At 42.7% G+C, this 27162-nt stretch overlaps 1 protein-coding gene across 1 annotated transcript in view; it reads right to left on the bottom strand.

Moving 5' to 3' along the window:
• Positions 1-27162, bottom strand: part of LOC145357026 (metabotropic glutamate receptor 4-like) — a 1215873-nt gene that overhangs the window by 355081 nt on the left and 833630 nt on the right. Inside the window, exon 8 of the mRNA XM_080210073.1 lies at positions 5498-5637. Coding sequence (XP_080066199.1) covers positions 5498-5637 — 140 coding nt within the window. The remainder of the gene's footprint in view (positions 1-5497; positions 5638-27162) is intronic.

The following is a 27162-nucleotide window of genomic DNA, read 5'->3' as shown; positions in this document are numbered from 1 at the left end:
TATCAGCAGTCACCTTTTTTGATCAGTAAATTGAATAATGACTTTTGATCCCCATACATGCAGAGCCCAGTGCCGAAATCAGGCACTTTCTGTTTGAATCACCCATTCCTCTACACACATCACTGCACTGCTTTCTCAATAAGAGACCCATAATGGGTTTGAAGTTATGACAGTTTTTTAAAATTCATTTCTGGCAAGGCCAGAATTTATTACCCATCCCTAATTCTGTTTGAGAATATGCTGGGGAGGCCTCTTTCTAAACCACTACAGCTCACCTGATGAAGGTACACCCACAGTGTTGTTTAGTATAGAATTCGAGAATTTATACCCAGTGACAAGGAAGGAACAGTGATGTCCTTCCAGCTCAGGATAATGAGGGTGATTCTCCCAACCTGCTATGCTGCTTTTGTAATGTAGCAGGCTGGGAGGCTCAAGTGGAGGCTGTTTTGCAGGCTTCCCAACCTCCAAGAGTTTCCAGCACCTTCAGCTCCATGCCAGGAAGCGGTGCAAAGCTGCATAATTTATTTAGATTAGAATTTTATATATGATTAGCAAGCCCGGGACAGCAGGCCCGCTAGCATCTCTCCATACTCCCTCCTTTCAAGGAGTGGTTCACTCCTTGCAGAGTTTAGTATAGCTCCCCACTTATGGGGAGTTGGTGCCCAGGCCCTGCTGGTGTGAACAGGGGTGGCAATCAAGGCCCCCCAGATGGTCGGGTGCTGGGGGGGATGCCCCCTGAGCATTACCACCTTGGCAGTGCCAGCCTGGGCCACCTGGAACTGCCCAAGGAGCAAAGTGGCAATGCCCAGGGGGCACCTTGGCACTGCCCATCAGGCATACGCCAGTGTCAAGAGTTGGGACCTAATGGGGGTGGGGCTCAATGGAGACAGGGCCTAATTGGGGGAGATTGGTAGGGGTTGAGTGTCCCGCTACCCCCTCTGGAGAGGGAGGGAGGTCAATGATCGGGGCTGGGCATTGACGGTCTAATGTGGGGGTAGATCATTGGGGGTGAAGGGTCCTGCTGCCACTCTGCAGAGAGATGGTAAACAGAAGGAGTGAGACCAGCTATCAGGGATGGGTATGGGTTTGGGGGAGTGTCAGCCTGCTGAGAGAGGGGTGTAGGGGCTGCAGGGCAGGTGTCAGTGTGGGGAGAAGTGGGAGATGGGGAGATTAGGACTGTGGGGGTGCGGATGGTGTTGTTGAGATGGTGGCAGGCCATGGGGAGGTTCATGAGACAGCAATTGCAGGGCTCATGAGGCTGGCCAGCGATCAGGAAGTCAGCAATGCAGGTCTACTGTGCGTACGCCGATCTCAGCACTGGCAGTTCAGCACATGCACAGTGGCCCAGTCAGCGCTATGCTGCCAGCCTCCCAAGTGGGAATAGGCCTCCCCCTTTGGTTTTTGGATCATTTATGCTAGTGCATTCTTCAGTGCACAGAGTTTGGGAGATTCATTTTGAAAATCCTGCTCAAAAAAAGCCAAAGGGATTTACTCCAGTTTTTATGCAAATTCAGCACTTAGGATTTTTTTAAAGGAGAATTGCTCCCAATGTGTTTGGAACACCATCATCCCAATGCATTTGGGATGATGGTGTTCTCCTGTCCTTGGCCTTCTAGAGACTGTGGATTCAGGAGGTGTTGTTGAAGAAATTTGGTAATTGTTGCATTGCATCATATATTGTACACACTGCTGCCACTGATTGCCTGTGGGCAGACGGAGTGAACGTTTAAAGTGGTGGATGGATTGTCAGTAAGCATGTGGTTCAGTCCGTGGGTGGTGTGGATGTCCTCGAGTTTTGTTAGGGCTTCAGTCATCCAGGCTAATGTGGAGTATTCCATCACACTCCTGACTTGTGTCTTGGAGATAGTGGGAAGTCTTCCTGGAGTCAGCAAACGGGTAACATATTGTAGGATACGCTTTTTACCACAGCATTTGTGTGGTTGGTCCAGTTAAGTTTCTGGTTAGTAGTGACTCCCAAGACGTTGATTTGGGGGAGGATTCAATAACATGAATGACAAAATACTGAACTTAACGTACTGAAATATCATAAGTTAAGAGATCAGTTTAAACACAAACAGAACTTCAAATCATAATATCAGTAGGATTAAAAGCTTGATAGAAGCAATGATTGCATAGAATCTTCATGATCAATGGTCACATTTACTGTAGTTTCTGCTTATCTATTAATTCAGTAGACCATGTATAATATTTAATAATTATGCCCTCAATTTCCAACATTTACTCGAATAATGAATTGGTTTTTTGTTTTCTTTTAACTTTTCTTATATGTCAGTATGTACCTTTATCACGCTGTGAGTTACTGAAAATCATAAGCTTTCTTCAAAAAGGCAGCTACTTAAGGTAGTAGCTTCATGTTTGCAGTATCTATTAACACTGCTCAAGTGATGGTGCAAATCCTATCTATTTTTCTTTCAGAAGATCAAACGATCTCTCTTACAGTGGTTCAAAGAACTTTTTTTCCTTTCTGAGTTCAGATATTAAAGACACATATCTTTTACTTTGCTGTTTGCTCCACTTGCTGCTGTCCATTGCTTTTATCTGACTTGTAAAACAACCACAGCTAAACTGGGGTGGTTACTTTGCAGGTCAGTTACATGTTCATAATTCAGTCAAGGAGTAGTGACTGGAATTCTCCGCCATTCACAGCCTGCTGCCATTGCAAGTGAGGATGGAGAATTTGGCACTCAGCCCAATCTCCGCTCACTTCAGTGGAACCAGAAAATCCCACCGGTGTGAACGGTTGGAGAATTCAAGCTATTATTGCATGTATTGGAGTTCAATATGTTTATACTGGAAAGGTTTGGCCATTCGTGCTGGTTGGGTGTTCTTCAGTGAAAGGGGATTTGGCTGGGTGCCAAATTCTCTGACTTCGCTGTAGCAGTAGCGTGGCATGAATGGCCAGTAAGATCACATCCATTGTGTCTGATCACATCTCCCAAAAATACTTTATAAATGATGTATTGTAAGAAATTGCTCTGTAATAATCTTTTGGAAACTTAAGAACATTACACAAATATTCTGAAGAAAGCTTCCATCAAACTTGCCAGCTGAAGAACACAGTACACATCTATTATTGCTGCCAAGGTCATGTCTCTGTCTCAGAAATTTTTGTTCAGACCGGTTAGATGATGCTAATCAAATGTCTGGAAACAAAAACAGGCTCTCAAAAGGAAAGAAAGTCATTTCGGACACAGAAGCATTCCTTAAAATCATCCATACTGGTCAGTCTACTTCAGACACAGTAAAACTGGAAGATATAGCTTCCTAACACGTCGATTAGCTCAAGAAGAAAGAGGACAAAAGAGAAGAAGACTGCGAACAGAACTAATACAGTAGTGTTGTTTCTGGCTGTAGAAATTGGGTTCATCTATCTGTTCGCCCATGGGATTGGTAAACAATCCTCACCCGTCACAGGGTGTTTGCTTTCCCTGCCTAGTTAGCTAATGCATCACATTTTAGCTGTTGCTTCTCAATAAACTATTCTAAAATCAGTTATGAGCTTGATTCCTTTTTTCAGAGGATCTGAGATTCCCAAGCCAGAACCTTACAATATTGCTCTGAGGTGCAGTGACTCTGACAACCACCAAAAGATCATAGGGACAAATGAATAAGCAATTCTTCGATCGTGAGGACCTCATGCTGAGCAAAACAACCATAGAACTCTCTTCAAATATTTGCCCAGAATTTTTCACATTCAGTCGAACTACAAACAGGAGATGAGTTTGCAGTTTGTCAACACTCCCTTACTACTCTGCTGAAGATTGTGCTCAAATCTAGAGGGTGGGGGATTGGGGGTGATGGCATAAATTAGCACTTCTGAGTCAGGCAAGATGATACCAATCAAATCAAGATAACAATTTTGCCCACGACAAATAATCTAGCACAAAACGATTTGATTTAAATATTCATGTAGCTGGAACTCTATAGGTTAGAATTTCTGTATCTCTGTCGGCAGAAAACTGATATAATCAACACTTAAAGCAAGAGGAATTTCAGGTGAAAACATTTTCACTGAGTTTCTATTACCTAGTGGAAAATTCGGCATTGTTTTAAAGTTTATTTTTAAAGTGGCACAAGTGGGCTTACATTAACACTGCAATGAAGTTACTATGAAAATGCTCTAGTTGCCATACTCCAGCACCTGTTTGGGCACATTGAGGGATAATTTTAGCATGGGCAATGCATCTAAGATGAATGCCTTTCTGACTGCGGGAAGAATCTGGAGAACCCAGAAGAGATCTATGCAGACATGGGGAGAATGTGCAGACTCCACATTGTCACCCCAAGCCAGAATTGAACCCAGATCCCTGGCACTGTGAGGCAGCAGTGCTAGCCACTGTGCCACCCCAGGGGCCAATGAGGTCATTGGTCACTATTGTCATTGCCCCTCTCCATTCTGAGATAATTAATGGAGGAAGAATGATGGAATGCCCCAAAAATTGCAACTGTTCATTGCATTAAGTTTCTATAAACTTTTATTTCTCTATATTTTGAATAGATAGTCCCATGTTTTCACATTACTGAAATTTATTCAAGTTGGGGTTTCAAGGTTCAGGTGGGAATTTTGAAGAGTATTTTGGCTTACTGCAAGTTTCTTGAAGTCAAAAATTTGCAAGCTGTATGAGGAACTGCAAAAATGTTTTATAATCAAGTACCTCAGCTTTAGAAAGTAAGCTGTGGTATGCACACATTCGGTAAACACTGATGGTAACTGATAAACTGTCTGACTGAGAAAGCTGAGGTAGCTCAACATATGGCTGCAGTCCAAGATCACTGTTCTTTTGTAAATGAATATATTATGCATTTTTTTGTTTTAACTAGGATTAAGTATGAATATATGAAACATGCACAGATGCAGTACAGGGCCATAACTGTACTGGAGAGGCGATGACCTAGTGGAATTATCGCTTGACTATTAATCCAGAAACTCAGCTAATGTTCAGAGGGCCAGGGTTTGAATCCTGCCATGGCAAAATTTGAATTCAAATTTTTAAAAATCTGGAATTAAGAATCTACACTGACCACGAAACTATCGTCAGATAAACCCATCTGGTTCATTAATGTTCTTTAGGGAAAGAAATCTGCCGTTATTACCTGGTCTGGCCTACATGCAACTCAGAGCCGCAGCAACGTGGTTGACTCTCAATTGGACAACAAGGGATAGGCAATAAGTGCTGGCCAGATAGTGACGCCCATGACCCACAAATGATTTTAAAAAAAACTTGGACCTATAATGTTAGATACAAGCAATCATGGAGTGCTACATTGTCATTGTAAAATGGTCAAAATCAAAATGAACGGTAACAAGATAAATTGGGATGAAGGAATGCTCTGATCAGATCACCTTACTTGCAGCCCCCAAACTAGAAGGCTCCATAGTGAGCACTCTAGGTGTGTTCTGTAAATTACGACCGGCCCATACATTTCATTTAAGAACAGTACTTTTTTAAAGCAAAATGAAAAGTATACTGCTTACATTTAAACGAAGTTTGTTTGCCCACTCTCCAATGACTGAATATGCACGTGTAGAATTGTCCTTGACTTGGTACTGATAAATGTCGTAATGTCCAGGTGCATCACCATTCTCATTGAAGGTCACGGGAACCCCTGCGCTTCCTGCAGACAGCGAGAGAATAAGCTGTTACTTGTTGTGAACCCTTCAAAGCTACTTCACGCAGTGACCACAAACAAAAATATTTCTCGTGAACATTTCTGATCCAGTGCACCTCTTCTCATCTTTGACGTCCTTTGAAATGATTCAAAAACATTCACAAAAACCTCAGAGAATACATCTATGAGCAGAATTTTTTTATACTTGTTTGTGGGATGAGGGCATCGCTGGCTGGGCTAGCATTTATTGCCCATCCCTGAGGGCATTTAAGAGTCAGCAGCATTACTGTAGTTCAGGAGTCCATGCCAGGTAAAAACAGCAGATTTTCTATGCTAGAGGACATGAATGAACCAAGTGGGTTTTTATGACAATCAATAATGGTCTCATGGTCATCGTTAGATTTTTAATTCCAGATACTTACTGATTCCAACATCTGCCATGGTGGGATTTGAACCCAGTCCCCAGAGCATTAGCATCCAATAACAATACCAGTATGCCACTGCCTCCCCACTAAAGGTTCAGTCAGCTTTCCAACTTAAAGGGGCCCTCAGCTGCAATCAAGGAAATCTGGCTGGTGGTTTGGGAAACATTCTTGATTGAGGGGTTTGAATCTTAAAGCCATATAAAATTCATGTATTATTACTGTACATTCTGTAGAACATATGCCCACTGCTCTACACTGCTGCTTGTTTTCATTCTTAATGCTTAAACCCTCCTAAGGGTATTGCTGCATATTATTTGCATTCAGCCATGCAGTGAACTGCTCACTGAGACGAGGGTTTCACTTTAGCAGCTCACCAACTCCATTATATTGAGGACCCAGGACCACAATGGACTGGATCCTACATTGACTCCCCTAAGCACCTACATTCTGACTATCAAGGTATCCGTATGGTTCCCAAAACAAAAAAAAAAGCCACTGCAGAGCGGGGTCTACTTCCTGTGGCCAGACCGGGTTACAACACTTTTGAGAGATGACGAAATCCATTACGTGATCAAGACTAGATTTGACTTAACCTTTCAAGGGCGGATATTACAAAGCTATGAACTGAGTATCTTGTTTCTGCAATTTCTTCACTGTTTGTAAAGAGGAGCAATTTTGTTCATCAAACAAGTTTATCGATTTCATGTTTATGTCAACAGATTTCTCAAAGGCAAAATGATATTTAAACTGGAAAGCGATTAATACACAACTTGAGGTCTTTCTGATAGATTTAGATGCCATAAGCAGTAAACAAATTTATCAAAAGAAAAACTTTTCAGGTACTGTTAGTTCAATTATTATTTTAAATAGCCCATGTCCCAATAAAATCTAGCCACATGTGATTGTAAAGTCCCACGTAGTGAATAACATGAATAATATTTGAGCTGTGTTACACTGCAGTGTGTCTTGTTTCTTTAATGTTATGATACATATTTCATTCATATAACTATGGTACAAAGCAGAATTAAATTAAAAAAACATAAATACTGGCCCAGAAATTCCTAACTCCACAGTGTGGGATTTGGGGCCATTCCACAGGTGCTCTGGGAAATTCCTCTTGGAAGTTCTCACATGAGAGTTTATGTGGCAAATGTCCAGAAGGGCTAACTTCTCCTGGACAATTGCATTATGCTGGGGACCATCTGACAAGACTATTTAAATTACTAACATCAGATGGTTCTGCATGTTATGCCAGTAGTTACTGTGAATAAGTTAGAAGCAATGAAACTGCTTTTAACTTCAGCGTAACTATTTTAAACATCCAGTGTGAGCTGCACATGGGAATCCCCTGAGACTCCCAACCCCACAAGGGACTCCCCACAAATCTCCCTCCCCCTCTACTGAGGACTCCCCTCCTCCCCCACAATATTCCCCACCCCAGGGCTCCCTCATCTACACAGGATTCCACCGATGCACCCCACTCAAATTACATCCCCCCCCCCCACCCCCCGCCCACACCAAACCCCAACCCCCTCCCCCCACTACCCCCCTACCCTGGACTTCCCATACTCATCTGATTCGGTCAGATACTCTCACTCCATCTCAACTCCAGGTCCACCTTGGACTCTGACGCTGGACCCAGAGACGTGTTGCGCTGTCTGGATGTTATCTTGCTTGAGTCAGAACAATCAAGTGAGACAGGCACTGAAGAAATTTGGCACAGTTACGTGAGTGCAGCGTGGCAATCTGATGCTGATTGCCACTCCGAGGAGGTTATGGCTGAATATATGTTTGAGACGACTCTCCACAGTCTTCATTTTATGTCCAAAAAACCTGATTTTCTTTTTTTTTGAGTTGGATATGTCCCCTGTCCATCCCAAGAGTTGAGAAAATAAAACTGGAAGTACTATTTAGTTTACTTTGTCCAGTCTTCATTGCTAAAGAAAAGCTTATTCTGAATGTAGACCTCTAAATTAAGTATAAGTGAAGTTTTGTGATTAAGGAACTCACGAATAGAGGCTAGAAATCATTGCTTTAATATCAAGTGCTTGCTTTGCAGGCAACACAGATGTTATGATGTAATTTGGTTTACATCATATAGCTTCATCACGACAAACGTAAAATCTCAATCGATAAACATTAAAACGCTGATTTTAGAAATAGTTAAATTATGGCTCTGATATTCCATGGTGGGACTTGTTGCAAGCAGGAGCAAATATTCAGGGAGGCAGCCAAAAGCTAATTGGGGCGATCTTACTGGCTTGTCACACTGGTTGATCAGCATAGCAAGCTGATAAGGTCAGACGAGAAGCGAAAAATGGGCATTGCGCCTTGTTTCTCACCGCTCGTGATGTTATCAGTTGGATTCAGCCAGGGTAATCAGCCTCACGCCCAGGAATGATCGGGGCGCCTGCCCAATAATGCCTCTAGAATCATAGGATCCCTACAGTGCAGAAGGAGGCCATTCGCCATCAAGTCTGTACCCACAACAATCCCACTCAGGTTCTACTGCCGTCACCCCACACACTTACCCCGCTAATCCCTCTGACTTATGCATCCTGGGACACTAAGGGACAATTTACAGCACGGTGGGTGGCACGGTAGCACAGTGGTTAGCACTGCTGCTTCACACCTCCAGGGTCCTGGGATCGATTCCTGGCTTGGGTCACTGTCTGTGTGGAGTTTGCACATTCTCCTCATGTCTGCGTGGGTTTCCTCCCGGTGCTCCGGTTTCCTCCCACAATCCAAAGATGTGTGGGTTAGGTTGATTGGCCATGCTAAGAAATTGTCCCTTAGTGTCCAGGGATGCGTACGTTAGAGGGATTAGTGAGTATAATATGTAGGGATATGGGGGTAGGGCCTGGGTGGGATTGTGTTCGGTGCAGACCCGATGGGCCAAAGAGCCTCTTTCTGCACTGTATGGGTTTTATGTTCTATGTTCTAATTTAGCATGGCCACTCAATCTAATCCTCACATCGTTGAAGTGTGGAAGAAACCTACACAGACACGGGGAGAACGGGCAAACTCCGCACAGAATGTGACTCAAGCCAGGAATCAAACTCAGGTCCCTGGAGTTGTGAGGCTAACCTCTGTGCCACCGTGCCGCCCTGGGCTACCATGCCACCCTGGGCTACCATGCCACCCCAGCATTCTGCAGCCGGCTTCCCAGCATGAATAAGCTCCATCTGCTCCCTCTTCTGACCAGAATCATCCCTTGCTTCATTTTTTTCTAAGTGCCATACAATTGCATCTGGGAGCTTGGCCAAAATATGAGTGTGATTCCCTCTCATTTTCAAGTTCGTTCAGCATTTAGAGTCAATAGCCCCCATTGACTTTGAGTGGGAGTTTCCAATCATGCCTAAATATCCCAGCCTCTGTGTTTGCTTGAAAGAAGAGAGCTTTGAGAAAAGGCAAAGAGATTTAATCTTGGAGTAATCCAACAGAATTGCTTGTTACTTAGACTGAGATTTTACAAAATAAATCTAGATCTTACTCAACATTTGTGATTGAAACTATCCACAGCTACAGAACAAGAAATCAAATGAAACCATCTATAGTTCAGGCCTTTTAACAAAAAAGAACTGTCCAACATCATTATTCTGACAGCTCTTGGCAGCACTTGTCAATGCTTTCACTGATCATGTGTTCTGCTTCCAGTGTGATAGAACTGCACTGAGAAATGGTGAATGAACCTCTGACATTTGCAACTACATTGAAATAAAACACATCTGATCACCTGGGCTGCTGCAGTCTAAAATATATCTAGGTCATGATCACTTTAGAGGTTTAGGGTAGGAATTTCAGAGCTTAGAACCTAGTTGAAAGTACAGCCATCAACGACAGAATCATAGAAACCTTACACTGCATCAGGAGGCCATTCAGCCCATTAAGTCTGCACTGCCTCACCAACAGAGCGTCTTAACCAGGCCCACCCACCACCCTATCCGGTAAACCCCCTGCATTTACCCCACTAATCCACTTAACCTTCACATCTTTGGACTGTGGGAGGAAACCGGAGCAGCTGGAGAACATGCAAATTACACACACTCACAGACAGGGCCGCAGAGCAATTAGAAGTAAGAATTTCAAAAGGCTCAAATTGGTGGAGTGCAGGTACGTTGCAGATTTACAGAACTGGAATAGGCTACAGCTATAAGGAGGGGTGAGACCCCTGTAGGAATTTAAAAATAAGGATGAAATTTTAAAAATCAAGTATTGCCATACTAGGAGTATGTCAGTGAGCACAGGAAGAAAATTAGTGCAACCTGGGATATGGGCAGCAGAGCTTTGGATGACCTCAAGTTTGTGAGGTTTTAAATAAAGTGAGGTCGAGGAAGAGTGCTCTGGAACAATTAAGTTGAAAGGTAACAAAGACTTGGGTGAGGGCTTCAGTGGGGGAATGAGCTGAGGCAGTGATAGATTTGGGTAACATTGTGAAGGTGGAAATAGATGGTCTAAGTGATGGCACAGACATGGAGTTGGATGTTTATTTCGGACTTGAATAAAACACAAATGTTGCGAATGGACTGGATGACTTTGACTTTAGTCTTCCCAATATTTAGTTGGAGAAGACTTCTGCTTATCCAGTACTAGATGTTGGACAGGGTATCTGACAATTTTGGGACAAAGCAGGTGATGAGGTAAACTGGTGTGCAAGTGAAGTCCAGTGCCATGTTTCAGATTATGTCACCAAGGAAGGATGGGTTAGTCACTCATTATCACAGAGAATGTCATTTGTGCCTTGGATAAGAATGTTTTAGTATTGCGGCAGGAGCTGAAATCTAATTGCAGGCATGAAACACAGAATTCTGGGAAAGATGGATGCCAGTTTGGGACACAGCAACACATATGGGGACTTTGGAGGGGAAAGGAAGAGTAAGAAATGTGATGGTAATTTGCAAAGGTACCAAGTTCTTTTAAAGTTACGGTGAAGATAGTAGATTTGAAGAAGAGGAGGCTATAAACTGAGGAGAGAGAATCATTACCAATACTGGCTAACATACAAACAAAGAAGGAAAGCTGGGTAGTTAGTTTGATGGGAATGGGGTTGAGGGTGAATTTCATTGATAAGAAGGGCTTATACAGGGCATGAGGGGAGAGAATCTAGAGATAGAGGTATGTTCAAAGCTATGACAGGGGATAACTCTGAGGAACTTTGGTCATGTTGGCTAGGGGAAGAGGCAGAAGCAGCAAAGGCTGCTGAATGGATGAAAACAATCTGAGTAATAAAGAAGTTCATGAGTTCCTCACACTTACTGGAAAGAGGATTACAAGAAGATGGTTTGCAATAAAGAAAATAAGTTGAGGGTTATCTTGATAGTAATGAAAGTGAAATCCAACAGTGCTTTATGGGCCCAGCCAGGTGCAACAATAAATGGCTAAACCAATTGTTCGTTACTTACATCTGTACACTTTTGAAAATAAAATAACTTTAATTTGGAGCAAATAAAGATCTAGAATTAATAATAAATGTTCGTTAAAATGGGTGGTTGAGGCATACTCTCAGATTAGTTCAATTGGTGTTTTGCCTTCATTTTAGTCAGTGAACTGTTTTAAAATATTTTTATAATTGCAAGTTCCTTATTCTCAATCTTCCTTATTGATGTATTTAAGACCAAATGGGACATAGGGGATATTACTGCATGGGTGCCTGCAACTCTCCAGAATCTCATTCTTCATGTGAGAATCTAGATGGTAAATAGTCAGGTTATTCATGAGGTAAGGGAGGGGAGGTGGGTTGAACTGTTATCGCCTCACAAGATCACCATGCTTATTTATTTTTCTAGGAGTATTAGATAAATATCAGCAGTATAACATGTGGCTGACTTATTTTCCCCTTCTTAAAACTAGGAGGACCAAAGTCAATGAATGTGTACTGGTCACAATCCAATATAGATTGTATTGAGGCTATTTTGAAGAACCTGCAGCATACTGTGTTGTTAACAACAAACGCTTAAAGAATTGTTCATTGGCATTGTTGACTTAGTTAACACTCTCTAACTATGCCACTTAATGTACCAAGAAATTAATCAGTGTGATTAATGGATAGTAATTATATGGAAGTGGCAATTGAACATCCTCTCCATGATTAACAAGAGACAGTGGGGCAGCTCAAAATATATTATTGTGTTGCAATAATGTTTTACAACAAGGTGAGACTGCTAATTAGATCTTAAAATCAGTTGCAACAAGGTGGAAACTAATTCATTTTATCTGCTAAATTCTATTGGCTCCATGAATATGAAAGGGAAAGCTTCAATTTATTTAGCACCTTTCATGAGCACATGATGTTTAAAAAATTTTTTCATGAGATATGGATGTCGCTGGCTAGGCCAGAATTTATTGTCCATTTCCAATTTCTCTTGAAAAGGTGGTAGTCGGCCACCTCTTGAACTGCTGCAACCCATGTGCTGTAAGTGCACTCATATTGCTATTATTCCGCAAACACGAAGATATCGAACCAGCAACACTGGAGGAACGGTGATATCATTCCAATGATGTGGAGATATAGTTCCAAGTCAGGAAGGTGTGTGAGTTGGAGGGGTGCTTGGCGGTTGGTGTTCCTGTGCACCTGCTGACTTTGTCCACGTAGATGGTAGAGGGTATGGCTTTGGAAGGTGCTATCAAAGGAACCTTGGTGAGTTGCTGCAGTGATTCTTGTAGATGTACTATTTGATTGAGGTGTGCAACTATCTTGCATTTTCAATTTGATTCATTTGTGTTGCTACGTTGCCTCAATAGATGACTACAACATAAACAATACCTGTTTGAAACACCTGCACTGTAGTTGTTTAGCAGCACAATTAATAACGCCCCCAAACAGAGTAAATCTCTCTGACCTCTACAAAAGTGAGGAGTTTGTTTTTATGCATGGTTTCAAGTTTGATGTGTCTTCATCCCACATTAAACAAGAAGAAGTATTTGCTGGGTTTGAACTCCTCTACTCTCCACTATCCTGGCACAAACCAATATCCACTGTAGAGGTTGAGTCCTTGAAAATGCACCTAGCTAATTAGTGCGTGCATATTGCAGGATACCTAATGACGTGGCTGATTTTCACATGTGATACAAATATCTGGTAGCTTCAAAGCCAATATCTGTAAATTCAACAAAGGGCCTGGGATTGTCACCCTTACCAAGTTTGACTATACCAACAAAATGCATCTATTCTTAATGACGGGACTAAATTTATATCCATTGGACCAGCCACAAAACATGCCTGCAAGGCTCTGTTCAAAAGCAAGTTACCAATATGCTTGTTGGAATTGTTTAAGAGTAAAAAGCTGCCTGGTGATGTATATGATAAGATTCATTCTCACAACTCAATGCATCCACATAAATATGGGTTGCCCAAGACACACAAAGGTGATGTCTCTTTATGCCCTATTTTATCAATACCTGGTTCTGCACAACACGAACTGACCAAATGCTGCAACCATATACTGGGTGAAGGATTCCTTCAGCTGTGCGAAGACCATACAGGACTTAGATATTGATATCAATGCCATGTACAGGTGTTTTCTTGACATAGTTAGCCTATTCACCAATGTACTGTTCAAAGAGGCTACAGACACTTGCACTGAGTCACTATGTCATGGCAATGTGACACTATTGTGTGAATCTATTTAATTGAACTTAACAATTTGTCTAGTTGAGTTCAATGTTAATGATGCTAGATTTGCCCATATAGATAGTTTTGCCATCTGATCCCCTCCAGGCACAGCTCTTGCAAACATCTTTGTTGGCTTCCATAAGATATGTGTCTTTGATTGAATGTAACCTAATCCCCTATTCCTTGCATACGTTAATGATACATGTGCCAAAATTGAATCCACAGTTGCATGGAAGAATTATCTTACACACACCTTACTGGATGCCATCATGTGCTCAGATTTACCTATGAAATGGAAGTGGAGGAGTCAAATGTGATCCTCGAGGTGCTAATTGAGAAATCTGCCAATTGCTTCTCTGTCACTGTCTACCACCCACCTTCACTGGTTCACTGCGATTTCAACAGTTCTATGTGCTATAAAATTGGCCTGATTCACACCCTTGTCAGTGGAGCCTGAGCCATTTGCTCACCATGGCAGCTTGATACTGAAATAAGGTACATCAAAGACATTCTGTGGGATAATAGCTATCCAGGTCAGGTCACTTCTTGCTGCATGCCTCACAAACTCATGAATGGTCTAAGCCTGGCACTTCCAGTTGTGAAAAATTTCCAGTCTACCACAGATTACTCTGGAAGGTCAAGCTATCTCAAAAATTTGAATAACAGTTGAGGAGCAGTGTGAAACATGGAAGCAGTTTCATGGTGCCACTATTCAGTAACAACACTAACAGAATACTGTTGTCAAACCAAAAAGATGTTCTGCCTATCACACAAATGTGGTATTTGAATTTCAGTGCCAGTGTGATGCCATATCTGTACGTTCTACATCCCAACAACTGGCCGATTGTATCGAACAGCACAATTCTGCTGTTTGCAACAGGTAATGACCATATCCAACCAACCAGTGCTTGCAAAACTCAAAACATAGGGTGTGATCTTGATCCCACTCTTTCTGTCCACGGATCGGTGGCAGGGGCTCAGGATATGCCAAAAATCGTGATTCTCACCAGCAATCTTGTGAGCTACGATTTTCGCCAACGATATAATCCGGTTCATGCCAATAATGGACGTAAACCTGATTTGAATATACTTTAATATTTTGCATATAATTATACACTTCCCTCACCATATATAGCCCCCCAGGCATATTTTTGGACCTGGCTGACATGACTTCACATCGGAACAGTTTACAGCGGCTTCACCCCAACATGAACCTGTTGTGAAGATCCTCCTGGGGCATAAAGCTGTTTACAGCCCCCAAGGGAGATGGACATGGCCAGGCAGTGCAAAACTAGCAGTACCAACATGACAGTGCCAATCCGGCAGTGTCAACCTGTGCAGGGGGCAGAACCTAGTTGGAATCTCACACGGGAGGGATTCATTTATTTGTGGTGGTTGAGAGGAGCGGACGTGGGAGATGGAGATGCCGACTTTGCTTGTTTGGCAGGTTGGGGAGAAGGGATCCATGCTGGCGATGTTCTGGGGTAAGGGTGGCAGGATGCCAGCAGTGAGTGTTTGTGGGAGGGAGGAGAGATGCCATCTCTGATTGCAACAGACTGGGGGACAGGGGTGGAGGAGGGGGCTGCCAGCTTTGATCGCAGTGGTGGGGGGGAGCCCCTGCATCAGCCAAGGTGGGTTTCAGGGGAGGTTACATTTGTTCTAATTGGGGTGTCCTTTAAAAAGGGGTCCCCGATCCAAGTGCAGCTGGGCTTTACTAATGAGTTTAATCTCCACTCCTCAACTTGATGGTGTGAAACACACATCCTCAATTTTTGGCAGTGTGTCAGAAGATCTGAGGGGAAAACCAACCTGTTTCTCTCACATAGGTTTTCAATCAAATCCTCACACTTTGTCAAATTTTGGTAAGATCGTCCCCTTAATGACCAACATTAGATGTGTTTCCGCGATTGGGCAACACTTGCTATACAATCCTGATTGCCTTAAGAATGGCACTGAAAACCAGTTTAAGATTGTCAATTAGGTTTACGGTGTGGCCCACTTATTCATGCTAAAAGCTACCTATATTCACATACAAAGCCCTGACTTCTGTAAACACAATGCATACATCCATGCATTGTGCCTTTTCAAAGTAAACAAAAACTTTGGGGACAGACGCTCCCTGTTACATGCCCAATGCCTTGACCAGAGTTGACCTGCCTGGCTTGCATTTAAACAGGCACTTGGCAGTTAACTGTTTCCATTGCAACAACACTGCCAATCAGAGTCCAACCGCTGAGCACGCCCTTCTCATTTATAATTGGTACTGTTGCAAATCTGTTTTGATGAGTGCAGGATGAAACCAACAATATGTCTCTTTTTTTCAGCAAGAATCAAGCACTTTTTATGGGCTTAACTTGAGTTTGTAGAAAGCTTCTCTACAATTTCGATCTAAATTAAGGAAGTAAATCACAATCAAATATTATTTATGATTCCTTTGACTTCACATGATGCATAACATAAGAAGTAAAATTGAAGTTAATATGATTAGAAAACATCCTTTTATGCCCTTACACATCAATCCTTTCATGAATACTTGAAAGATACTGGCCTTAAATAATTCCTGAAATGCTGCAATCCTTACCAAGGTTTCACAGAAAAGAAAGTCATTTATGGAGTGCAACATCTGTTAACAGGCTTATTAAAATTCATAGGTAAAACATACAAGGTTCCACAAGGTAGAGGTAATCACTCAACTAATGAATAAATTGTCATTTGGACCTAGAAAGTTTCCGATTCACTTCAGCCAACCCTCAAGGCAATGTTCTAAGGGATGGGATGGGATGGTTCTAACTAGAAAAGTAGCTGGAGTTTGATAAGTGCTCTGAGCTGCCAATAGGATATTCTAGCTAGTTCAGCTCTGGCAGCAGTCCCCTGCACACATGAGCAGTCTCATTTTTCTTGAATCCTTTCAAGGGACGTGGGTGTCACTGGCTAGGCCAGCATTTTAATTGCCCACCCCTAGCAACCTTAGTCCTTGATTTTGCTGACCCATTAATCTCTCGAGGCTCAGATTAGTGAAATTTGTCCTTCCCAGGAGATGGTGAGCTCTCTACCAACCAATAGTAGTTGGTATTGGTGACTCACAATGCCCAGGGACTTGGGTTCAATTCTGGCCTCGAGTGACTGTCTATGTAGAAACTGCACATTCTCCCCATGTCTGCGTGGGTTTCCTCCACATGTTCCCATTTCCTCCCACACTCCAAAAATGTGCAGGTTCGGTTGATTGGCCTAATCCCTTAGCCTCAGTGGAATTAGCAGGGTATCCCTTAGCTTCAGGGGAATAGCAGGGTAAATACATGGGATTATGGGGATAGGGCCTGGGTGGGATTTTTGTTGGTACACTCAATGGGCCGAATGGCCTCCTTCTGTACCTAATGGATTAAATGAAAAATATTTATCAGGAAACCATCTGATGTAAAGTTTGTTATATAACAGTGTTTTATTACACGTTCCCACAAGTTATAGCCAACATTTGAAATTTACTTCCATTTAATTGTACAGTTTTCTTTCACAAAATTCCCTTGATATCAGCATAACTGCACAAAAGATTGTGCATGTTTAAGCATGAATTGTGTCCAGTGCAACTCCAGTCTCTGCGGTCTATTGAATTGGTTTGTAAAAACATCCTCCCAAAAAAGTTCTACGTGTCGAATTCGCCTGAAACGCTGTTCACGCTGTTTTTCTTCAGTGGGAATTTAGAGAAGAATCTCCCCCACACTGTGCACTGCTGACTGCCCTAGCATGAATCGCGTATAAATTCAGGGGGTGGGGCCTATTCCTGCTGGAGAGGCCGGCAACATAGTGCTGAACAGGCCACTGCGCATGCATCAATTTGCCAGCGCCAGGATCGGCACATGCGCAGTGGTCTCTGTCACTAGCCAGCCATGTGACCCCCGCTACGTTGGCCTCCTCCCTCCTCATGCTGGCCCTCTGCCTCCCCTCCATGAACTGTTCGCTGGCCCCCCAAGCATGCCTGGGCCCAGCCTCAACCCTCAAACCCCCTGATTCTACCCCATCCCCCACCATCAATCCCGACCCACCCCCTAGCACCATGACTTTCCACCCACCACACCAAAGGCAATGCCGACACCTCCCCTCCTGTTTTGACACTCCCAGCAGGCTGCACACCCCCCCCACCCGTGCTCTGATGACCAGCCTGATCACTGGCCTCCCTCCCTCCCCCCACCAGTCCCGACTGTAGACTGGCAGCAGGACCCACCATCCCCACAGATCACTCCTGGAGACGCCACACCCCATTAGGCCCTGTTCCCCCATTAGGCCCCATACCCTTAGCACTGCTCGACGACCAGTGGGCAGTGCCAAGGTGTCCCCTTGGCATTGGCATTTGCCCATTGGGCAGTGCCAGGAGGCCCAGGCTGGCACTGCCAAGGTAGCAGTGCCCAGAGGACTCCCCCTCCTCCACTGTCCAACCCTCTGGGGGTCCCTGATTGCTCCCCCTTCACTCCAATGGGGTTGAGCCACTAGCTCCCTGCAAGTGGGGAGCTATAGTAATCCCCACTGGGGTGAAGTACTCCTGGCTGGGAGGAAAAGCTAGCAGGTTGGAGACTTCAGTCCAAGGGCCAGTCGTGCCACTTAAACTAGATGCAAATGAAGGGCTGCATATATAATGCAGCTCCACACCTATTTCTGGTGAAGAACTGACAGCGCCAGAGATGCGCTCAGGGCCGAACGCCCAGTGCTGATCGCATAAATCCAACACCGCACTAAAAAATCAGTGCAGCAGGATGGGAAAATTGCCCCCATCTGTGAGTCCCAGGCTTAGGGAAAAAAAATACATAGCCATTTGTCAATAGGTTTCCAGGGCTGCAATCATTCGCTTTTATAGCTGGAAAATTATCAATGCTTGGCAAGGCTCCAAAAATTCAGGTACATTTCTCAGCATGGGGCCATGCTTGATTGACAGTTTTAAGGAACTATGAAAGGATTATCTTGTCATTCATATGATTAGTGAATAGATATTTGAATGTTTTTACACCAAATTGATTTTTTGAGGGGATTTAACCACTTTGATTGTTTTTTTCAGTATGAAGTGTACTGATTGATAGCTTATTAAATTATTGGAAATCTAATAATTTTTATGCCTATTTCAAATCTCTTCAAAAACGGGAGTTGATTTATACCCTGAGTAAAAAAAGTGAAGCACCAGCATGGTAATGGATGGTTACCATCTTTGCTGTTTGCCACATGGGATCTCCTCTTTCTGGGCATGTGTTAAACGCTCGTATGTCTTCTCAACACAGCCTCCATCATGCACTAGATCCCTTTCTCCTAGTTAAAAGGCACTGTGAGTAAACACCTTGGGATAAAAAAGAAGGCTGATTATGATTGAAAGTAGCATATCGTGGCTGTAAAGGGGGTTTGACCTGTATGTTGAAAACATGATGTTTTGGGGGTTGAGGGATAGGGTTGCCTTATATGTTATGACCTATGGGATAGTTATTCAAAGAATGAAAGACCATCTATAAGATTATTATTCCTCCATGTGCTTTGAAACAGTAGGGAGAGCCCAGAATTTAGCGAGTTAAAGTGGTCATGTATCCTTCTGGACCATTTCAAAAGGTGACCTTCATTCTTTTCAGTCAATGGTGGTTAATACCCAAGTCAAAATAGTGTGGATGTTGCAAATCTGACATGAAAACAGGAAATGTTGGAAATACTCAGAAAGCCAGGCAGCATCTGTGGAGAGGTCGGAAATGATGCCAGTTTACCAACCTGAAAGAGGAACTCTATTCCTCTCTTCAAAGATGCATCTTCACCTGCTGAGTATGTCTAGTAACTTTCTGTTCTTATATTGGCTGAATATAAAATGAAATTGTAAATGACGGACATTAGCATATTGCTGACGTGTGAAGAATATCAGAACATTGGGTAGGTTTGCTCGCATGTAAGGTTTCTATGACTCTTCTGTAGGCGGCATGGTAGCACAATAGTTAGCACTGCTGCTTCACAGCTCCAGGGACCTGGGTTTGATTCCCGGCTGGGGTCACTGTCTGTGTGGAGTTTGCACATTCTCCTCGTGTCTGCGTGGGTTTCCTCCAGGTGCTCCGGTTTCCTCCCACAGTCCAAAGATGTGCGGGTTAGGTTGATTGGCCATGCTAAAAAAATGCCCCTTAGTGTACTGAGGTGAGTAGGTTAGAGGGATTACGGGTAAAATATGTAGGGGTATGGGGGTAGGGCCTAGGTGGGATTGTGTTCGATGTAGACTCGGTGGGCCAAAGGGCCTCTTGCTGCACTGTAGGGTTCTATGATTCTATGGTCTATGATTGAACATTGGATAGGTTTGCACACACCTCTGTTAAGAAATACAACCGTCTTTTGGCTGTCCATTGAACAGGAAGGAAAAGTCACTGAATGCTATCATAGATATCAGCTCGAATGGACGTGATTATGCAATACTTCCTGTGATGGGCATTCCAAACTACCTGAACACGGACCCACAACAAACTCTTTGATTGCATAAAGATAGACTGAAGGGAGATCAGACAGCTCTCCCCTCCTGTCTCTCCCTGAGACACCAGCATGGTTGAGCGAATTTCAACCGTTTGCAACAAGCCAAATTAGCTTCTAACTGCTAGCTTGTGTCTAGCCTATTCCTAGAACATAGTTAGTGTTGTATTTTTAATATCCTCGGGCAGTAGGAAATTAAAAGATCATGCTGTGGAAACAGTTTTGTGTACATTTGTGTATTTGATGTAATATAAACGAGTTTACTGGTTCACAGTTGTGGCTGTCACACTGGAGTGTCTTTCAAATTCCTCCTGTAAAGACGGGAGAACAATCAAAGTGGCATATACAGAATTACAGCTTTGTTGTACAACAAGCATTGTACATTATGGTCCTCAGATCAGTCTGCTTTAACTCAATACTGGGCAGAATGGTGGATTCCAGATAAGAGGGGATGCAAAGCCCACCTATAGCAGTAAGCATTTACACTGAACATGTTGGAAAGACGATGTCTTGTACAAAATCCAAACGTTTGTTAGCAGGTGTGTTATAGAGAAAACTGTTCTCTACTCATAGAAACACAGTAAATATGCGATGAAACACGTTATATTTTCAATGTCATTAGTAAACAGCACAAACGTTCTCTCCAAAATGTCTTCTGCACTGTCTGAGTTTTCTATATCAAAGCATTTTAAAGTATTTAGTTCAGAATTAGTCTTAAGATTTCCAACTGCATTACAGATTTACTGTTAAGTTGAGGGGTTGTACATCTGTAAATATTGGGAAGACACTATTCAAAGAAGGATAAGGGAGTTTTCCTCGTGACCTAGCTAAAATTTTTCCTTCAGCTGATCCATCAAAACTCCAACAGTTCCTTTATTCACCTGTTCTGTGTAAGACCTTGATGTTTGGAAGGTGACAATCATCTTTTGATGATCCATCAGCAATGACAGCACTCCAAATGGTATTTATTAAGTGCGTTGGGGGATATCCTAAGTATTTGAAAGTGACTGTATAATGGTCAGAGTTTCTTTATGTGTGCCATAATGAAACTTGATTATCTTCAAACATTTTAATTAAATAATGGCCAAAGTTTTACCACTGTTCATGCCAGTGGGATTCTTGCGTCTCACCACAGTGAACATAGATTTGGCAGGCCACCAAATATTCCGATCTTGCTGCAATGGGGCGCAGCATGGTCGGCAAGTAAGATCGTGCCCAGTGTCTTTACCCTGAGCTGATGAGATCATGTGGCATAGACTTAGCATTCCTAATTCTGGACCAGAAGTATTGGGTTCAAGTCCCACTTGAAGGCCATCAAAATACTTTCATAAAATGGCTAAACAGACTATTAGTCTGTAAAACCTTCTATTAAGCCTGATGGTAGGTGGCAAGCACAGGAGGATTTCCTGGGCTGCCGTTTTGTTGAAGGCTACAGAAAAAAACAAAGAAAATTACAGCACAGGAACAGGCCCTTCGGCCCTCCAAGCCTGCACCAACCATGCTGCCTGACTTAATTAAAACCCCCTACGCTTCCAGGGATCATATTCCCATCTATTCCCATTTCATTCATGTACTTGTCAAGATGCCCCTTAAAAGTACTGCAATATTTTGCCAAGCGTAATCATGAATCAATCCTTTGAAGTCTGTGGTTACCAATGCTGTCTTGGAGCCTGGCACAATAATCCAATAAAATATCCATCTGTTATTCTCTCAATATAATCGGCAATGTGTGATTCCTGTATTAATACGCTGCATAACTTTCCTCAATAATCTCTGAAAGTCTTGACACAAATGAAAGCAGTGTTCACAATTGCGGCAGGTGATCTCAGGAGCCAGTCTCAATTAATATTGCAGTTATGTCCTAACGATCAGGACCGGAAAGGCAGATATAAAGAAGGACTCTGCCAGCTTTGGGCAGATGTTCTAGTTGCTGGTTTAGTAGAGCACATTATAATCGTAGGGTAAAATCATGGAATCCCTACAGTGCAGAAGGAGGCCATTCGGCCCATCGATCCTGCACCGACAACAATCCCACCCAGGTCCTATCTTGGAATCCCATGTATTTACCCTGCTAACCCCCTGACAGTAAGGGGCAATTTAGCATGGTCAATCCATCTCTCCCACACATCTCTGGAGTGTGGGAGGAACACATAAGAAGTCTGACAACACCAGGTTTAAGTCCAACCGATTTATTTGATAGTAAACTCACAAGCTTTTGAGGTTTCCCTCTTCGTCAGGTGAATGGAGGGTTCTGGCCTCAGATAGAGCATATAACAGCACAGACAGTTTACAGATTACTGATTAGAATGTGAGTCTTTACAACTGACCTGCTATTCAAGTCTTAAAGAGGATGACAATGTGAGTGGAAGGAGCATTGCCCTCATCTACCTTCTTGGTTACCCCTTCTTCTAGAAACTCCCTTTGTCCCTCTCCCTGAGACCCTTCTGTTCTTCAGTTTGAGACCTCCTCTTTGTAATCACTCCTTCCTGCCTGTTCCAGCAGATTCTGTGAAAGTCTGTACACTTCTGGTTCACCTTCTTTCAACCGAACAGAAACTATTTTTAGTACCCCTGTGGGCCCCTTGTTGCTAGATAACAGCATAATCGTTAATGCTTGAACAGTTGTCAGAGCTAATTAAAATGCAGGCATAGTTTAAAGTGAAAGTAAAACTCAAGTTTCCTGCAGAAATATAAACTAAGCTCAGACGTAAAGCTCAAACTTAAACCATATTTATGCCCAACACATACAAACACAAATATAGTAAAAGAAATAGAAGCAGAATGGCAATCCAATGGTGATTGCCATTCCACAAAAGAGTTGGCTCATTGGAAATAGGAAACATAATATGGTTTCAGAAACTGCTGACTATGGTTGATACATGGACTGATAGAAGTTCAGCACTGAGCAGGAAATAATTTAATCAAAGACGAATGAAATATGAACTAGCTACACAAGTTGCAGAGAAAGCAGATCACAATTCCTTACTCGAAACCTAGTGAAATAAAACATCTTAATATGGGAAATAGCACATAACGAAAAAAAGTACAAAATTTGAACAATATTTCCAGCCAAGGAAAATATTGTGTATGAGAAATAAGTTCATCAGGATAGTCAGAGAGAGTGAGTAGATTCAGAATAAACAGCAGAGGGAGCTTCCACAGAAGTCAGGAAGGAAAGGTGCAAATTTAAATGCCACAGCCCTGGATGGAATCCATCTGATTTTCATTCCAGTGAAATATAAAATGGATGATTATTCACGTATTAAAAGCCCAAAACCTATCCTGATCCTGTTCCAGCACAAATCAAGGTAAAAACTCTGCCTAGCTGCCTCTCAAATCTTTTTGTACAGGGAAACTGTGCAGCGGTGGCACAGTAGCAGCACCAAGGACCCAGGTTCGATTCCCAGCTTGGGTCACTCCGTGTCTGTGTAGGTTTCCTCCAGGTGCTCCAGTTGCCTCCCACATTTCAAAATTCTCCCTTAGTGTACCCAAACAGGTGCTGGAGTGTGGCAACTGGGGGATTTTCACAGTAACTTCATTGCAGTGTTAATTTAAGCCTACTTGTGGCACTAATAAATAAACTTCAAACTACTTTTTCTGGCATTGTGTCTGAAAACCAAACTTTTAATTCGGCTTCTCAGAGTGACAGAATGTCATTAGCGAGCCTGTGTATATGCCAGTCGTTGTGCCAATTATCCATCCTTTTTTTCACCACAGGGGGCAAGATTAGTGATCTGGCTGAACGTTGGATTCAGCCAAGTAGTACGAGCCACCTTACAAACATTGCATTTGTTACAGTATCGTAGGAATGAAACCAACATTACAAAGTATCAATCAATGGACTTGACTTTGAAACTTTGAAACAAAAGTATTAGTTATTCATTTTGCTAACGTTTAATTCTAATTACAACTTGCATGCCAGTAGGTGGAATTCTGGACATATGTGCAAGCATGTGGTTGACAAGTTCTGCTTTGCTGAACAAAGAATAATAGGCATGCAAGTTTATAACTTGGCACTGGTAGCTGGCATTGTGTTAAAGTAGGGACTCATTCCAATCTAAGGTCATAATAACGCAGAGAAACAGCACAATGACTGACATAATTGGAACAGATTGCAACCTGAATATGCTAAATACCAACATACCAGCAATGTAGCCTTTTGTGAGGTAGCAGCCTTGCTTCTGAGCTGGAGGATTAGGGGTTTAAACCCAATTTCAAAGAGCTAAAATGGCAGCTGATTTCCACCAGGGTTCTTCCACTTTTTTGTGTTTTTTCCAGTAGTGATATAGTGGGCAAGTGGAGAACCCCCATAGTTATTGACTCCACAAGCCTACATGACTGGAATTAACGCATCTTGGAAGAGACAGTAAACCAAATCTGAACCTGCTTCTTAAGGGGTGTATGAAATGGCAATATTTGAAGAAGAATCAGACAGTTTGCTTGCTGTCTGAGCATTATTTCATCGCAGGAGGCCTCTATTTGGCCCATCTAGACCATTCTGGCTCTCTGCAGCCAGTCCCATTCTCCTGCTATAACCCCTACTGTTATCTAAGGTTATTTCTTGAAGTACCCATACAATTTCCTTTTGAAACCAATGAGCATCTCATTGGGTGGCACTGTGGCGCAGTGGTTGGCACTGCTGCCTCCCAGCTCCAGGGACCCAAGTTCAATTCCTGGCTTGGGTCACTGCCTGTGTGGAGTTTGCACGTTCTCCCTGTTTCTGTGCAGGTTTTGTCTGGGTGCTCCGGTTTTCTCCCATAGTCCAAAAATGTGCAGGTTAGGTGAATTAGCCGTGCTAAATTCTCCCTCAGTGTACCTGAACAGGTGCTGAAGTATAGTAGCTAGAGGATTTTAGCAGTAATTTCATTGCAGTGTGAATGTAAGCCTATTTGTGACTAATAAATAAACTTAAATTTATTTTATCTCTGCTTCCGACACCTATGTGAGCAACAGATTCCAGTAAATTAACTCTTTTACACAGTGAGTGGTACTCTTCACAATCACAAAACACTTCCTTCCCCCCGCCCCCCACCACACCCAGCACCTTTTGCTCAAGTTGGGCAGCACAGTGGCACAGTGATTAGCACTGTTGCCTCACAACGCCAAGGACCCAGGTTCAATTCCCAGCTTGAGTCACTGTCTGTGTGGAGTTTGCACATTATCCCCATGTCGGTGTGGGTTTTCTCCAGATGCTCCGGTTTCCTCCCACGGTCTGAAAGACGTGCTAGTTACGCGCACTGATCCGAACAGGTGCCGAGGAGTGGCAACTAGGGGAATTTCACAGTAACTTCATTGCAATGTTAATGTAGACCATACTTGTGTCTAATAAATAACCTTTAACTTTACTTTACTTTAAAACATTAAATCTGCACACCTAGTCCTTGTACCATCCAATAACAGCACAGCTTTTGCTTGTCCACCTTATGGAAGTGTTTCAAAATCACATTCATTTCTTATGAATTTTCCCTCAATCTCCTTTCTACCAAGAAGAACAAGCTCAGTTTCTCTAACCTAACCTTGTAGCTAAAATCCCTTATCTCTGGAGCCACTCTGGTAAATTTCCTCTCAATTTCCAATTTCTTGTATTCTTCAAAATTACTGCCTATTTTGTAAAACACTTTTGGGCAACGTGAGGTCACGGAAGGTGCTGTCTAGCTGCAAGTTTCCTTTCCTTCTTTACTCACTGAAGAAATGCCAATAACTTCAACAAACACATTTTAAAACCATGAAAGAAGCTCATTTTGAAAAAAGAGACCAGCAACAACTGAAAATCATCCAGTGAACCCAACGGGAGTTCGAGGCTGAAATTCTCTTGCCATTGTCATCGGCGGAATTCTGTGGTTCCACCGGCGGCACACCTCCCGCCGCAGGTTCCCCAATGCCATGCAATGGCTTCTATGGGATCCCACCGCCAGCAAATGGCACGCTGCCAAGAGAAAAGTTGAGGGGAGGCCAGGGAATCTCGCCCCAATGTCTCCTAGGTCTGTAATTTATAAAACCAATTACTATCTCAGTTCAATTGTTAATGGAGAAAGGCTGAAAGGTTCCAGCACTTATTCCCGGTATCGATGAATGTGTTACTGAGCTATAACAACAAAATGATTCTGCACTTCCTTAAGGCACTGTACTTGATTTTACGCTAATCAGCTTTAGAACCTGTAGCCTATTTGAATACATCATCTTACTGGAGTCAATATGCCATTACTGATTTAAGCTGGAGTGTTTAACATAGCTTACATTTTTGCAAAGACAGGGAGGGGAATTAGGGATCAGACATCCGCAGCCACTCAAAATCTGAACCAAAGGTAAAATAATAAAATGAGGATTTCTTTTCTTGAACACCCACAAACTCAAAATATTTTGATGCGTTTTCCAATATCTTTCAGAGGCAAGTTAGAAAAAGGATTTTTATTGAATTCAAATCCCATCACCTGCCGTGGCAGGATTCAAACCCGGATCCCTAGAATATTAGCTCAGTTTCTGGAGTTTCCTCTCTAGCAATAATACCACTAAGCCACTGACTCCCCATGTCTCTGATTAGTATATGCCTAAACTTAAAATGGGCATAGTGATTTCCCATGGATGAGATAACCTCTAGGATGTGTGTGGGGAATCAGTGGCACAAATGGACATAAACCAGTGGAGATCGATGTAAATACTGGGGCTGAAAGGAATGGCAAATCTTTCTACTGAGAGTCTGAAAATGTATGTGTTAAACTATTTGTATTCCCACACATCAGGGAACAGTTTGTTTAAAAACTCCAGTTGGGGAAAGTTTTTAATTTTTATCATTTTTATGCCATAAAAATACTGAGCAAGTCTCTAAGGGTAACTATAAAAGAAAATACTCCAGGAATTGCAAATGAAAAGGAATAGGTAAATGACTGATCCCTGTGGACATAAAACCCTGACTGTAATGCTAAGCGATCTCTTGAGGATACTTGTATTTGAGAATTGGGAATGCGTTCAGCTGAAGGGAAACATGTAAAAGATCAAGGAGAGTTGGGAATATTCTCATGATAGACAT

Source organism: Carcharhinus amblyrhynchos, chromosome 22, assembly GCF_965287045.1.
Source record: "Carcharhinus amblyrhynchos chromosome 22, sCarAmb.v2.hapA, whole genome shotgun sequence".
Lineage (NCBI taxonomy): Eukaryota > Metazoa > Chordata > Chondrichthyes > Carcharhiniformes > Carcharhinidae > Carcharhinus > Carcharhinus amblyrhynchos.
The sequence above is the reverse complement of the archived record's forward strand: the minus strand, read 5'-3'. Positions and strand labels throughout refer to the sequence as shown.